This window comes from Bombina bombina, chromosome 3 (assembly GCF_027579735.1).
Source record: "Bombina bombina isolate aBomBom1 chromosome 3, aBomBom1.pri, whole genome shotgun sequence".
NCBI lineage: Eukaryota > Metazoa > Chordata > Amphibia > Anura > Bombinatoridae > Bombina > Bombina bombina.
Window position 1 is genome coordinate 1,072,870,832 of NC_069501.1, and position 14,260 is coordinate 1,072,885,091.

A 14,260-nucleotide genomic window follows, 5' to 3' on the forward strand; every position below is an offset into this window, starting at 1 on the left:
CCAATTTTGCTTTCTCTTGGTATTCTTAGTTAAGAGCTTAAGCCTAGGAGGTTCATGTGATAATTTTTTAAGCCCTTGAAGGCCGCCTATTCTCTCAGGGCATTTTGACAGTTTTTTACCACTAGAGGGTATTAGTTCATGTGTGTCATAGATAACACTGTGCTCACGCACGGGGAGTTCCTAGGAGTCAGCACTGATTGGCTAAAATGTCTGTCAAAAGAACTAAAATAAGGGAGCAGTTTGTAGAGGCTTAGATGCAAGATAATCAGAGGTAAAAAGTGCATTTATATAACTGGTTATGCAAAACTATGGAATAAAGGGATTATCTATCTTTTAAAGCATTAAAAATTCTGGTGTAGACTGTCTCCCTTTAATTTCTATCTTGTATCTGTAATGTATTCTTTGAGCTTGTTAGATAGTGAGAGTGTATGCACATAGATACAGCTAGAGTTTGTGTTATCAACTAATTGCAATGTTTTACAAAACAACCTTGAAATGTCTTAAATATGTCAGTTTCACCTTAACCCTTTGAGTGCTAAGCACTTTCCCACCTGGGTGCTAAGCTGTTTAAAGGTGTTTTTTTTTTTTTTTGTAATTCCCCCCCCCCAATCCCCAAGACTTAAACTGTTGGAGAGGTTAGGCGATTAACTTTCCAACAGTGGGTCTTTTGTGGTCTATAGCTGCTTAGATGCCTGAGATACAGGCTTCTAAGCAGCATGCCCCCTTTTCCTATTAACATTTTTATTTTTAAATAAAGTTGAGGGGTGACGTCACCGTGCATAACGTGAAGCCCCGGCGATTCTTGTCACTATACAGGCCCGATCGCCGGGGTAGGAATGGGTGGGAGCCCCCAGATCTCCCTCAAGGTGGGAGAGTGCTAGCGACTGCTCTGAGCCGTCGTTAGCACCAGAGTGGGAAACTCTGCGACGGGTCAGAGCCGCCGTTAGCACTAAAAGTGTTATATGGACATGAAACCCAAAAATGTTCTTTCAGGATTCATATAGAGCATTCATGTTTGAACAACTTTCCAATTTACTTTTTATCAATTTCATTATCTTGGTATCATTTATTGAATGAGCAGCAATGCACTACTTGGGGCTAGCTAAACACATTAGCAAGCCAATGACAATAGGCATATATGTGAAGCCACCAATAAGCAGCTAGCTCCCAGTTTTGGGGGGGGGGGGGAATTGCATGCTCTATCTGAATCATGAAATAAGAAATGTTTCATGTCCCTTTTTAAGTGACTCAATACAAATCCAGAAATCTACAATGTCCTTTTAAGTGACCTAACCTTTTCAAGACATTCACGTGTCATTTATGTGCGAGGATTAAAGACAAATACAAGTGCAGTGAGTATCCTAAGAACAAAATTTGTTTGTAAACTATATTCACCTGTCTGTCATAGACTTAGTCTACTTTTGTATGTTTTATAATCTAAAATGTAATTAAAATGGATATAAAACACTTTGAAAAACAAACTAAGCAGTGGGTTATACTTAATAGAAATTATTGCAATATGTAATATTTTTCATCTTAAAAGGATTTTATTTTTTTTTTACTTTTGTTCAGGGCCCATTAATTTTTGTCAGTTTCACAAGGGGGCTGGGGTCTCTTACGGGAAGGCAAAGTAGCAGAATTTTTCTTTCTAAAAACTAATACCAAATATGTATTAATGCACATACCTAATGTGCAAACACTTTAAGCTCTGTACACTGTTAAAGGAATATTGAATACAGTAAAATTGCATACTCAAGAAGTGCAAAATAAAGACCAATAGAATTTATTTTTTTCAGAAAATCTTAAAATGTATTTCTATTTGCCAGCCTCCTGTATATTATGACAGCCATCAGCAAATCACAGACTCATATTCATATATGTTGTGAATTTTACTATTTGCTCAGAAGTAACTGGTGTCACAGTGCGTATAAGAATGCACAATTTAATAATGAAAGTTAATTGGAACGTCTCTTAAACCTGCCCATTCTGTATTTCGAAAGAGATTTTGATATTTGTGTCCCTGTAAATGAAGAGTCCCTTTTGTAAGATGCATGTGTGCAGTCATTCTAGTAATGTACATGATGATCATTGCTTTTATATATTTCAAGCATGCGCCATAGAATCAAGCTGCTGGGGGGAAAAAAGTACTGTACATGCATCAGAGCTTTGTAGTCTGGAGTGCAGAGGGAAATACCTGTAGTGATTTTACGTGTGTGTTTTTAAAGAAACATAATTTTAGGTCCGTTATATTTTGAGTCCGCAGCCTTCCTTGGACTAAACAGACTTATTTGCTTTGACTAAGGCAGTGCTTTCCAAACTGTGTGTCGGGACACACTAGTGTGTCGGCAGGAGTGTGTTGGTGTGTCCCTGCTTCAGCACAAATTTTTTTTACATTTATTTATTTTTTGGGTTTCTGACTTTCCCGCCTGCCTGCTATGCATATCACATGGTTGATACGTGATTGATACCTTGTGGGTCACAGATCATCTTAACCAATTGGCGCAGCTCAGTGGGAACTGAAACTATTACCATTGGCGGATTTGGCGGCACATTGGCTCCTGACTGCACGTGTAGTCTCCTTAATTGGCTCGTGACTGCATGTGTAGTCATTGAGCGGGACAGCAATGTGTTTGCAGCGCGGGCAGTAGTCAATCGGACTCACCGAGCTCTGAGGGCGGCAGCTTAAACGCTGAAGTCAGATGTCAGTGGGGTTTTTTTTTTTTTGCAACTAGCTCCCAGTAGTGCATTGCTGCTCCTGCACTTGATATATGGATAGGAAGTGGAAGCTTAAAAATGCCTGATGATGAAATGTGAGTGTCTTTATCTAATATTCCACCAAATATTAAGAAATTGTGTTCATCCCATCAACCTCATACATCCCATTAAAATAGTAAGTAGCTATTGGTGTTATTAAACTTTTTTTTAATTCTTGCACATACATACTGTTACTTGTAAATTTCATTATTATATAATTTATGTATGTGTCTGTATCTCTTAAAACAAGTTAGTTTAACCTCCTTTTTGCTAGTACAACCTATTTAATTACTGTGTCGCTAAATGATGTAGGTCTAAAAAGTGTGTCACCAACATGAAAAGTTTGGAAAGCTCTGGACTAAGGGTTATGGCCTGGAAACATGATACTAAGAGTATAAATTCCTTACCAAATATTAAAAAGCATGCAAATTACACAGTTAATAAAGTGAATGTAAAGTGTATTGAATAAGTGCCCAGTATCTAAAAATACTCTTAAACAGGGGCACTTTCATTCATTAAACTTTACATTGAAGTGTCTTTTATAAAATTCCTTTTCTTTATGGAAAGCAAACCGGCGTTCCTCCGCCCGCAGCTCGTACTGATCTTAGATCGATGAAGAATCCGGCTTCCTCCAATCGTTGCATGGGCCCACGAGCTGGTCACCAAAGGGGGCACACAATGATTGGAGGAAACTGGATTAGTCATTGATGTGCTAATTACAGCAGGAAGAGGATCACCGGTCTGTTTTCCATAAAGAAAAGGTAACTATTTTTTAAAAAGAAGCATCAATGTAAAGTTTAATGAATGAAAGTGCCACTGTTTTTAAAAGGGACATGAAACACAAAAAAATGTTTTATTATTTAGGTAGAGAATACAATTTTAAACCACTTTCTATATTACTTCTATTATCAAATTTGCTTCATTTTCTTTGTATCATTTGTTGAAGGAGCATAAATGCACTACTGGTTTCTAACTGAATGTATATGTGTGAGCCAATGACAATCGGTATAAATATGAAGTCGCCAATCAGCAGCCTAGGTTATTTGCTGCTACTGAGCTTACCTAGATAAACCTTTTAAGCAATCAATTACAAGAGAAAGAAGTAAATTAAAGGGCCATAATACCCAAATGTTTAAACACTTGAAAGTGATGCAGCATAGCTGTAAAAGGCTGATTAGAAAATATCACCTGAACATCTCTATATAAAAAAGAAAGATATTTTACCTCAAAAGTTCCTCAGTAGCCACCTCCCATTGTAAAGGATTTCTAAGCAGCATTTTAATGCGTTTGTCCTGGGACATCTGAAGGGACTAGCATCGTGCACTCTCATATTATTTCACCAATCAGGTAAAGGAAGCTTACTATGAAATCTCATGAGAGTTAAGTCAAATCTCATGAGATCACAGTAAGAGTTCATGACCTCAGCACTGCTGATGCTGATTGGCTGCTGTTCATTTCTTCATTTATTTTATTTTTTTACCTGCAGCTGAGTATAACTTTTTACACAGAACTTACTCTGCTGAGCTGAGGAGATTGTGAGGTAAAATATCTTCCTATTTTACATAGAGATGCTCAGGTGATATTTTCCTGTCAGCTTTTTACAGTTATACTGCATCAGTTTCAAGTGATTTAGCATATGAGTATTATGTCCCTTTAAATAAGATGTAAATTGGAAAGTTGTTGAAGTCATGAATGTCTAATTATAACTTTACTGTTCCTTATATATATATATAGTATTTGTAGCTACCGGGCACTTATTCATTATACTTTAATTTTAAACGCCCCCACTCAACAGCATGGATAATATAAATATATTTTTTTTATTAAAGGTGCTGGTACTCTATTGATGTATTGTGCTCAGTAACTTTGAAAAAAGCAAAGGGACAAAGTGATTTACAATGCTTGATATATTGTGTAGCCACCTCTTGTGAACAACTATAGTATTTGTATGAAATTACAAATATCACCTGCTATGAGAGGGCAGAGGTGGCGGTGCACTATACCGGTTAGAGCCCTCACAAGTAAAGCTATACTGTATTACATTCATTCTGTAAGGCTAGCTATACATGTCCATAAACGCAGTTGAATGGTGAAAATGTAAAATGACGAAATATTCGTTTTAGATTATTTTTAACAAGTAGGAAACCTTTTGCAATCTGTCACTCAACACATGCCTGACACTTGAGGGGACAGTTTGCCGGTAAAGGGCCAATTGGAAAGTGGGGGCGTAGACAGACTTTTGCAAAGGGCAGGGTCAATCACGTGTTTAAATGTCCAAGGGTTGGCGCTGTCTGAAGTATTCACGGCAGCAGCACAGGAGCTGGGATTACAAAGGGTGAAATACAGAATACTGCAACATGGCACTGAAAGTGTGTATCGTTGGCTCTGGAAACTGGTTAGTATGGCGAGGGAATTTATACGACTACGTTACACTGCGCCGATATAAATCTTGGCACTGCATTATGACACCTGTTTTTCCATCTCTAACAACGGACCATATTTTTTCACTTATACGTTTGTTAATCCTTTTGCTGCCAGCGCAAAGTGACTTGCATGTTAGTTACCCGCGGGTAGAAAACGGGTTATTTAGCATGTGACTGGGTGAACTTGACAGTCGTGGCTTTGTTTATTGTTCTTGCAGAGCTACATAATCCTCCAACTATGTGTTCAGTAATAGACGTGCTCTGGTCATGAAATCATTCACGCAGTTTTTTTGTCACTGGATCGCTGTTTTCAACCATCGTATTTCATAGGAATAGGAATTAGTAGTAATTCATCTATATCCTACATTCTAACTGCAATGAAATTGTGCAGCCAGTGTTTCATCGTATGCACTGTATGTGAAGTGGAGATACAGATCTATTACCATAGTAGATATATATATATATATATATATATATATATATATATATATATATATATATATATATATATATATATATATATATATATATATATATATATATATATATATATATATATATATATATATATACACACACGTGTGTATTTCTGAAAGCCAGGCTTGGTAATTTATTTTTTCAGAAGTGGAATTTCTATGAAATATTGTACTTAAAGGGACATTAAACACTTTTTTATCTGTTTACATATGTCTCTTATCAATCATTGGCTTTCAGCTAGCTCCCACTAGTGAATTACTGCTACAAAGGATAGCAAGAGAATAAAATAAATTAAATGAAAGTAAATTGGAAATGTGTTTGAAATTGTATGATAGATCTGATTTGTGAAATACATTTTTTTGGGTGTCCTGTCCCTTTAATTGTTCTTGACATAGAGCATTGTACATTTTGGCAAGTGTTCAACAATTGTATGCACTATTGATTTCTGTGTTCCTTTAATTGCAGCTGTAAAAGTAACATACATCTTATGAGAGGTGTAGGATAACATACACAGTTTTAAAGGGACAGTATACACTATTTTTATATAACTGCCTGTAATAGACACTACTACAGGTATAAAGAAAAATATGCACAGATAGTGAAATAAAAATACAGTATAAAACTGTTTAAAAGGGTGAAGCTCCCAGGTTAGCACTGTTAATAAGGTTAGCTGGAACACCCACTGAAAGTGGTTGTATACCAAAAAGAGAAGACACCTCCCCCCTTTCTCTGCATATGAAAAGACTCTTTACACAAACAGAAGCAAGCTGGAGTAGGTATACAACAGTATACTTCTAAAACTTTGGGCTTGGTTAGGAGTCTGAAAAACAGCGTAATGCTATTTAAAAATAAGCAAAACTATACATTAAAAAACAAACAAAAAACCTGTAAAGGCTATATAAATGGATCATCTACAAAACATTTATGCAAGGAAAAATCTAGTGTATAATGTCCCTTTAATTATTTTTGGCTAGCCCCTTCACATTTTGGCTCCAAATCTTGCTGAACCTTTTGTTAGCTTCGTATTTTAACCTATGTTTGGTACTTATTGAATTCCTACAGAATAACTTGCATACAGTGTATTGTAAAAAATAAATTCATTAAAAAAAGGAATCATTTCTAATCTTCAAAATGCTGAGCTGAAACATAAAAAGTAATAATGATGAATAGATAAGAAATGTCTAGGGAAGAGAAGGCCACATTAACTTGTGTGGCTGTCCTCCCTACCAAACACACACAAATATATTTTCATTCTCTATGGTTCTTCAAACCATGGGTCGCGACCCACTACTGGATCGCAAGCTCTGTTCCCAGACCTACTGAAGAGATTAAAGCTAATCCCTTTGTCAGCTCTAGGAGGCGCTGTTCCGGAGCTCCATATTGCACTTTAGGGTGAGTGTCTGGCCTCTGCTGTACTGTTTTATAGTTTCCTTAAAACAGCAAATAGTGCCAGCGAGAATGTTACAGATGGTGCGGGTAACAGCTCGCAAGCAATGCGGACCTCGTCCTCTGGGAAGCCAGCCTTGTGATTTTGCAGATCCATCTGGAGGAGCTGGTTTATCTCCTGGCCTCGCTGCAGCATGAGATTAAACTTGAAACCTACAAGCTAAAGTTTAACGTGCTGCAGGAGGAGAACTGGGATTTTGGAAAAGCCAGTGTCACTATAAGACATCAATTACCCTTGCCCTGTAAGTCATAATTGCAAGGGTGAAGCCTGCATCAAAAACACAACAGGCATGAGCCACTTACTAAACCTGAAAATAAATTATAGTCAGTAAAGACAACCAAAGATCCTAATCACAGCACAAATGTACCTGTTAGCTGAGCAGGTTTGTTAACAGTTGCATTTGTGCTGTGATTAGGAACTTTCCAAGGATGTCCACAGCACTTCATGGTTAGCACGACTAAGGGGTTGTAACCCTGAAACGTCGTTTTTTTTTTATTGCCAAAATAAAGTTTTGATACAATTTGAAGTGCTGTGGACATCATTGGACTGTTTGTATTACATGGGAGATTGAGCAGTGTCTCCGGTCCTATCGTGCACTTATCAGTAGTGCTGTATCTGCCTTTTGTTGCCCTGTGATTAGGAACTTTGGTTGACTCCTTTATATGAAATATTATTATAGTTAACATTTCTTTATTTTCTTTTGGCTACTATTAAATCCAATTATTTAAAATAATGGGTCATTGTTTGTGTCTCCAGAGTAAAAACATCTGTCATCTTTGTAAACACAGTAGTTAAATGCTACTTCTGAGCCTACCAATGTTTACTTTTAAATGAAGGATAGCAAGAGAATCGGGCAAATGTGTACTTTGGAAAGTTGTTTAAATATGCACAATCTATCTGGATCATGAAAGTTTAATTTTTACATTACTGTCCCTTTAAATTATGGAGAAATACATTGTGAGTGCAGTGTCCCTTTTATTAATTTGTTTACAAGAAAGATGTGTAAGTAAAATTGTTGTATATTTAAATCTTTAACCATGTACCCGTGGTTGACCGTGAAATAGTTTTTAAGGAAGCCTAGGTATAGAGCACTAGACCTCATGGTTTAGATTTTTTTTTCTTCCAATTTGTCTTGCCCCTTTGGTTAGGTAAAGGTGAGATTTATTATACTGAATTTGGTCCTTTTGTTTAAAGTGAATGTAAACTTTATTGAATTAAAGGCCAGTATCAAATAAAAATCTTAAAAACAGGGGCACTTTAATTCATTAAAGTTTAGAAAAAGGAAAGAATGAAAAAGAGCAACAAGGCATGGGTAACCACTAAGTGCCTCCTAACTGATAAGGAACAATCTATGGAAATAATTTTGGAATAGCACCGCTTGAATTGAAAAGTGTTTGCTGCAGCAAAAGGTATTGCATAAAAGGGTGGTTCGTTGTGAATTACGGACTGTAATTGGCCCTATGGTTAAAGTAACAACTGCTAACATTAGCTGAAAGAACTGGACACAAGTGAGGTTCTTTTGCATTATGCACCGTAATTATCCCTTAATGTTTGCCAAGAAGGTCGCTCTATATTGAGTAGCAAGATTTGGTGTCCACTACAGCGGTGTTATCAATTTTAAATCCATAACCTGACAAGTGCAAAACCAAAGTTTTATGCTCTGAATTAACATGATTTACGTGAACAGTTCCTATGAGTATGGCTGTAACAAGGCTATGTATTGAAGGGACACAATAAGGGTATTAACTACCATCCATTACTACTATCCTCAGAAGGAAAGGACATTGTGATCCTATCATCAAGACCTGTACAGGTATACTATATAGGAAACTGCAAATCAAATAATCCTATATATTAATTGGGACTCTTTGTTGGTTTAGATATTTTGTTGCCATATATCTTACAAAGTGTAATATATATATTTTTCAGTGATATAAAGAAATATTCTGTCAGCAACCTGATTCACTGAGTGTTTCTTCCAAACTTGTTGAATTAAAACTAAAAACTAATTTTTTGTATTTCCTTTGCATATATATATATATATATATATATATATATATATATATATATATATATATATATATATATATATATATATATATATATATTTAATATATGCATAACACGCTTTGGGTTTCGCGCTTTAGGTCTAACGTGATGTCAGGTTAGCGCACATGAATTAGTTATCTTAAAGGGGTAGGAAAGTCAAAATTAAACGTGCTTGATTCAGATTGAGCATGCAATTTTAAGACACTTTTAAATTCACTTTAATTTTCAAATGTGCTTTGTTCTCTTGGTATCCCTTGTTGGAAAATAATACGCACAAATCCTACACTAGTGGGAGCTAGCTGCAGATTGGTGCCTGCACACATTTGTCTCTTGTGATTGGCTAACTAGATATGTTTAGCTAGCTGCCAGTAGTGCAGTGCTGTTCCTTCAGCAAAGGATAACAAGAAAATTAAGCAAATTTGATCATAGAAGTACAGGTGGCCCTCTGTTTACGCCGGTTCAATTTACGCCGTTTCAGAATACAGGTAGCCCTCATTTTACGCCGGGGTTAGGTTCCAGGAGGAATGGTTGTAAATCGAAACCGTTGTAAATTGAAACCCAGTTTATAATGTAAGTCAATGGGAAGTGAGGGGGTTAGGTTCCAGGCCCCTCTCAAAATTGTCATAAGTAACATCTAATACATTATTTTTAAAGCTTTGAAATGAAGACTTTAAATGCTAAACAGCATTATAAACCTAATAATATAGATTCTATCATCATCAAAGTAAGTTTAATGAACAAAAACATTTGCTAAACATCACCTAATACAATAATTACACAACAGACTGCATCATCATCAAACTAAGTTTAATGAACAAAAACGTTTTTTTACTTGCATTTTTCTGCAATCGGTTCTCTGCATTGTTAGCATGTTAGATAATATTGGGTCTGCACCTATTCTATGCATTTCAATCTGCAGTGATTAATAGACAGTTAGGCACCCTCACCTCAAGCTGCTGGACAGGAAGATAATAGGGAAGTGCCTGCTAAATTTTGCTCGATAGATCTGGTCTGATCTGTGAACACAGATCAATTTAAGGCTGTTAAGTTGCATAACTTTGCTGCAAAACAAGCTCCACCTACTGGCTATTTTAATTAGTGCACATTGCTTTCCAAAGCTTTTCAATAGCAGTCATATGACTGAAAAAAAGGTTGTTATTCTGAAACGGAGCAAATTGAGGGCCACCTGTAACAACCTTTTTTTTCAGTCATGTGACTGCTATTGAAAAGCTTTTGGAAAGCAATGCACTAATTAAAATAGCCAGTAGGTGGAGCTGTCTGCTTGTTTTGCAGCAAAGTTATGCAACTTAACAGCCTTAATTTGATCTGTGTACACAGACCAGATCTATCAAGCAAAATTTAGCAGCCACTTCCCTATTATCTTCCTGTCCAGCTGCTTGAGGCGAGGGTGTCTAACTGCTTATTAATCACTGCAGATTGAAATGCATAGAATAGGTGCAGACCCAATATTATCTAACATGCTAACAATGCAGAGAACTGATTGCAGAAAAATGCAAGTAAAAAAACATTTTTGTTCATTAAACTTAGTTTGATGATGATGTAGTCTGTTGTGTAATTATTTTATTAGGTGATGTTTAGCAAATGTTTTTGTTCATTAAACTTAGTTGGATGATGATACAATCTATATTATTAGGTTTATAATTCAGTTTTTTCAATTTACAACGGTTTCGATTTACAACCATTCCTCCTGGAACCTAACCCCGGCGTAAACTGAGGGCTACCTGTACATTGGAAAGTTGTTTAAAATTGTATGTTCTATCCAAATCATGAAAGAAAATGTTTGGGTTTTCTGTCACTTTAAGGCACGTTAGGTAAAAATCTAAAATTAAAAAAAAAAAATATTATACATACTGTAAAATATATACCAGTATTTTCCATAGATTATTTAGAATTTTTAAGTACATCTATATAATTTATTATTAATATTTTATATATAATAAATACATAATGTACCTTAAATGGCCATAATACCCAAATGTTTAAACACTTGAAAGTGATGCAGCATAGCTGTAAAAAGCTGACTAGAAAATATCACCTGAGCATATCTACGTAAAAAAGAAAGATATTTTACCTCGAAAGTTCCTCAGTAGCCACATCCCATTGTAAAGGACTTCTAAGCAGCATATTAGTACGTCTGTCCCGGGACAGCTGAAAGGATGAGCCTCGTGCACTCTCATGTTATTTTCCCTATTCAGTGTAACAATGAAATCTCATGAGATCACAGTAAAAGAGTTCATGACCTCAGCACTGCTGATGCTGATTGGCTGCTGTTCATTTCTTAATTTTTTTTTTTTTTACCTGCAGCTGAGTATAACTTTTTACACAGAACTTACTCTGCTGAGCTGAGGAGATTGTGAGGTAAAATATCTTCCTTTTTTACATAGAGTTGTTCAGGGGATATTTTCCTGTCAGCTTTTTACAGTTATACTGCATCAGTTTCAAGTGATTTAGCATATGAGTATTATGTCCCTTTAAAATTACTCATGTCAATTTAGTGCACATGAAAAACTAGTGTACTCCTGTTGGGTTTGCGCACATAAACCCCACAGGAGTACAATAATTCTTTATACATAAAATATTAATTAATGTAAATATTATAGATCTACTATGTAATTCTAAATACTCTATAGAATGAATATATATATATATATTTTTCAGTATCTATAATTAATCATTTTTTTAAATATTTAATATTTTACATATCGAGCTGTAAGATAACTAATTCATCATTTGTGCTAACCCAACACCTCGTTAGACCTAAAGTGTGAAATCTATTTTTTACATTCCAATGTTCTTCACATAGAATTTTTTGAAATTATATATATCTTTTAGCCGGTAGCCCAGCACTCCAACCTTTGGGGTGCGTTCAGTACCTGGGTGCTATCCTCAATCGTATATTCATGTAAACTTCTAGTACAGAAGGGCACTCACTTGAATTTATTCATCAATTCAAAAATTTCTATACATTAAGTTCTCAATTTGATAGTAGACGTTTCAGCCCTTATTTGACAAGGCCTGTCTTATGGGAGCACGGCTGCAATGCCGACCTGAACTGTGTTGATCGCAATGATCTTTTAACATACCTGTCTTGAAAAAGGCCCAAATAAGTGCCGAAACGTCGACTATCAAATTGATGTATTGAATTTGAAAATAAAATTTTTTGAATTGATGTAAAAATTCCTGTGAGGTGAAGAACATTGGAATGTTAAATATTTACAGTAAAACGCATTAGATATTTTTATTGAATTTTCTTTATCGCTCAAGCGCAAACTTTAGAGCGCTACTTGTAATCTAGCCCTAAATGTAACTGTGAGTGGTTGAAAATAGCTGACAGACATCCATTTACTCACTGACATCCATCTGTTTTTCTTGAGAGACAAATAATCCTTTGATCCGTAAATGTAATTCTTGGGGTTATTGTAATCTAAAAATTATATTGCAGGTTAATAACAGACTATAATTAACCTCTAAAAGGACGTGGTTAAAACGTTATATTTGTTAAATATCTTTATTATGGTGAAAGGAGTCCCTTAAAGGGACAGTCTACTCCAGAATTTTTGTTGTTTAAAAAGCTAGATAATTCCTCTAGTACCCATTCCCCAGTTTTGCATAACCAACACTGTTAAATGAATATACTTTTTACCTCTGTTATTACCTTGTATCTAAGCCTCTGCAGAATGCCTACTTATTTTGACTTGCGAATTAAGCCATAGGCTCATAGGTTAAAGGGACATTGTACACTAGATTTGTCTTCTCATAAATGTTTTGTAGATGATCCATTTATATAGCCCATGTGGGAGTGTATTTGTATCAATGTATAGTTTTGCCTTAAGAGGTGGCCTTCAAGTGCTTAGAAATTAGCATATGGTCCAACTATTTGACTTCTCTCTGAATCAGAGACACATTAGAAGAGGATCCCATTGTTTTACAGGGATCATGCCACTTTATGATCAAGCCTACATACTAGAAAGGCTGCAATACTGTAAAGATTCCTGTGAAGCCCTGAGTTCTAGAGGCCCTTACACTGTACTATTGTCTATCCCTCTGTTTGCTGCAGACCACTCTGGATGAACAAAGAGTAGCTAAATACTATTTATTTATTTTCTTGGTGGGGCCCACGATTAAAGAGTCTTTCACAGATCTATTTGCTACTTTGTTGGTGACCCATCCAAGAGCCTGCTCCAGTGTTAAAGTCGGCCTACTTTAATTCCATATTGTCTTACCTCCCTGGCCAAATGGACCAACGACAATTTTATGGTAAAAGTTAGCTTAGTACAGGACATATATTGATGACTTCTCTAGATAATTGTTCTGCTTCTTTAAAGTATGTTATTGATTGCTTTACTTTAATATTGTTTTATGTACTCTCTGTGTCTGGCGAATGCCTAGAGAAATAATAAAAAATACCTATTATGGGCCAGATACAAGTGGTGCACTATTTAGCACTTTTGCTCACGCACAAACACCACCAGAATTAAACTTTTACAAGTTGAAAGTAAATTGCATGAGCAAAAGCTGACTTCGGTTATCATGGCCGTGCAAACTGAAAAAAACACCTATCAATTACTCGCTAACCCGATAAGCATTAGACAAACTGCGCTAACCCAATGGTAGTTATGAATATTTTACATTCCAATGTTCTTCACATAGAAGAAAATGTTCTATTTATTTTTTAAATATACAGTATATTTATTTATGAATGTATATATTTATATATATATATACACATTTTTGTAAACCACTTTTTCAGGAAAGTTTAAGATATGCTAAAGCTCACAAAGATTGGAAGGAAGAGCAGTGGAAAAGAGTATTATCGAGTGACAAATCCAAGTTTAAAACTTATGGGTCCAATCGTCGACAATATGTGAGAAAAGTTGGAGAGAGATGGAAGAATGGGTGCTTGTGGCCTTCAGTGAAACATGGTAGAGGTCTGTCCTGGTTTGGGGCTGCATTTCTGCCAGTGGTGTTGGCGATATTGATGGGATCATTAATGCTGAAAAGTACAGACAGGTTTAATTCATCATGCCATTCCTTCAGTAAAGTGCCGGATTATGAATAGCTTTATTTTTCAGCATGATAACGATCCCTA

General features: G+C 35.7%; 1 protein-coding gene across 1 annotated transcript in view; it reads left to right on the forward strand.

Annotated features, from left to right (window-relative positions):
- The first annotated feature begins 4,994 nt into the window (after window positions 1-4,994).
- The window catches only part of GPD1 (glycerol-3-phosphate dehydrogenase 1), a 241,569-nt gene continuing 232,303 nt past the window's right edge, over window positions 4,995-14,260 (forward strand). The window contains exon 1 of the mRNA XM_053708353.1: window positions 4,995-5,149. Within this exon, the coding sequence (XP_053564328.1) occupies window positions 5,112-5,149 (38 nt within the window). The 5' untranslated portion in view covers window positions 4,995-5,111. The remainder of the gene's footprint in view (window positions 5,150-14,260) is intronic.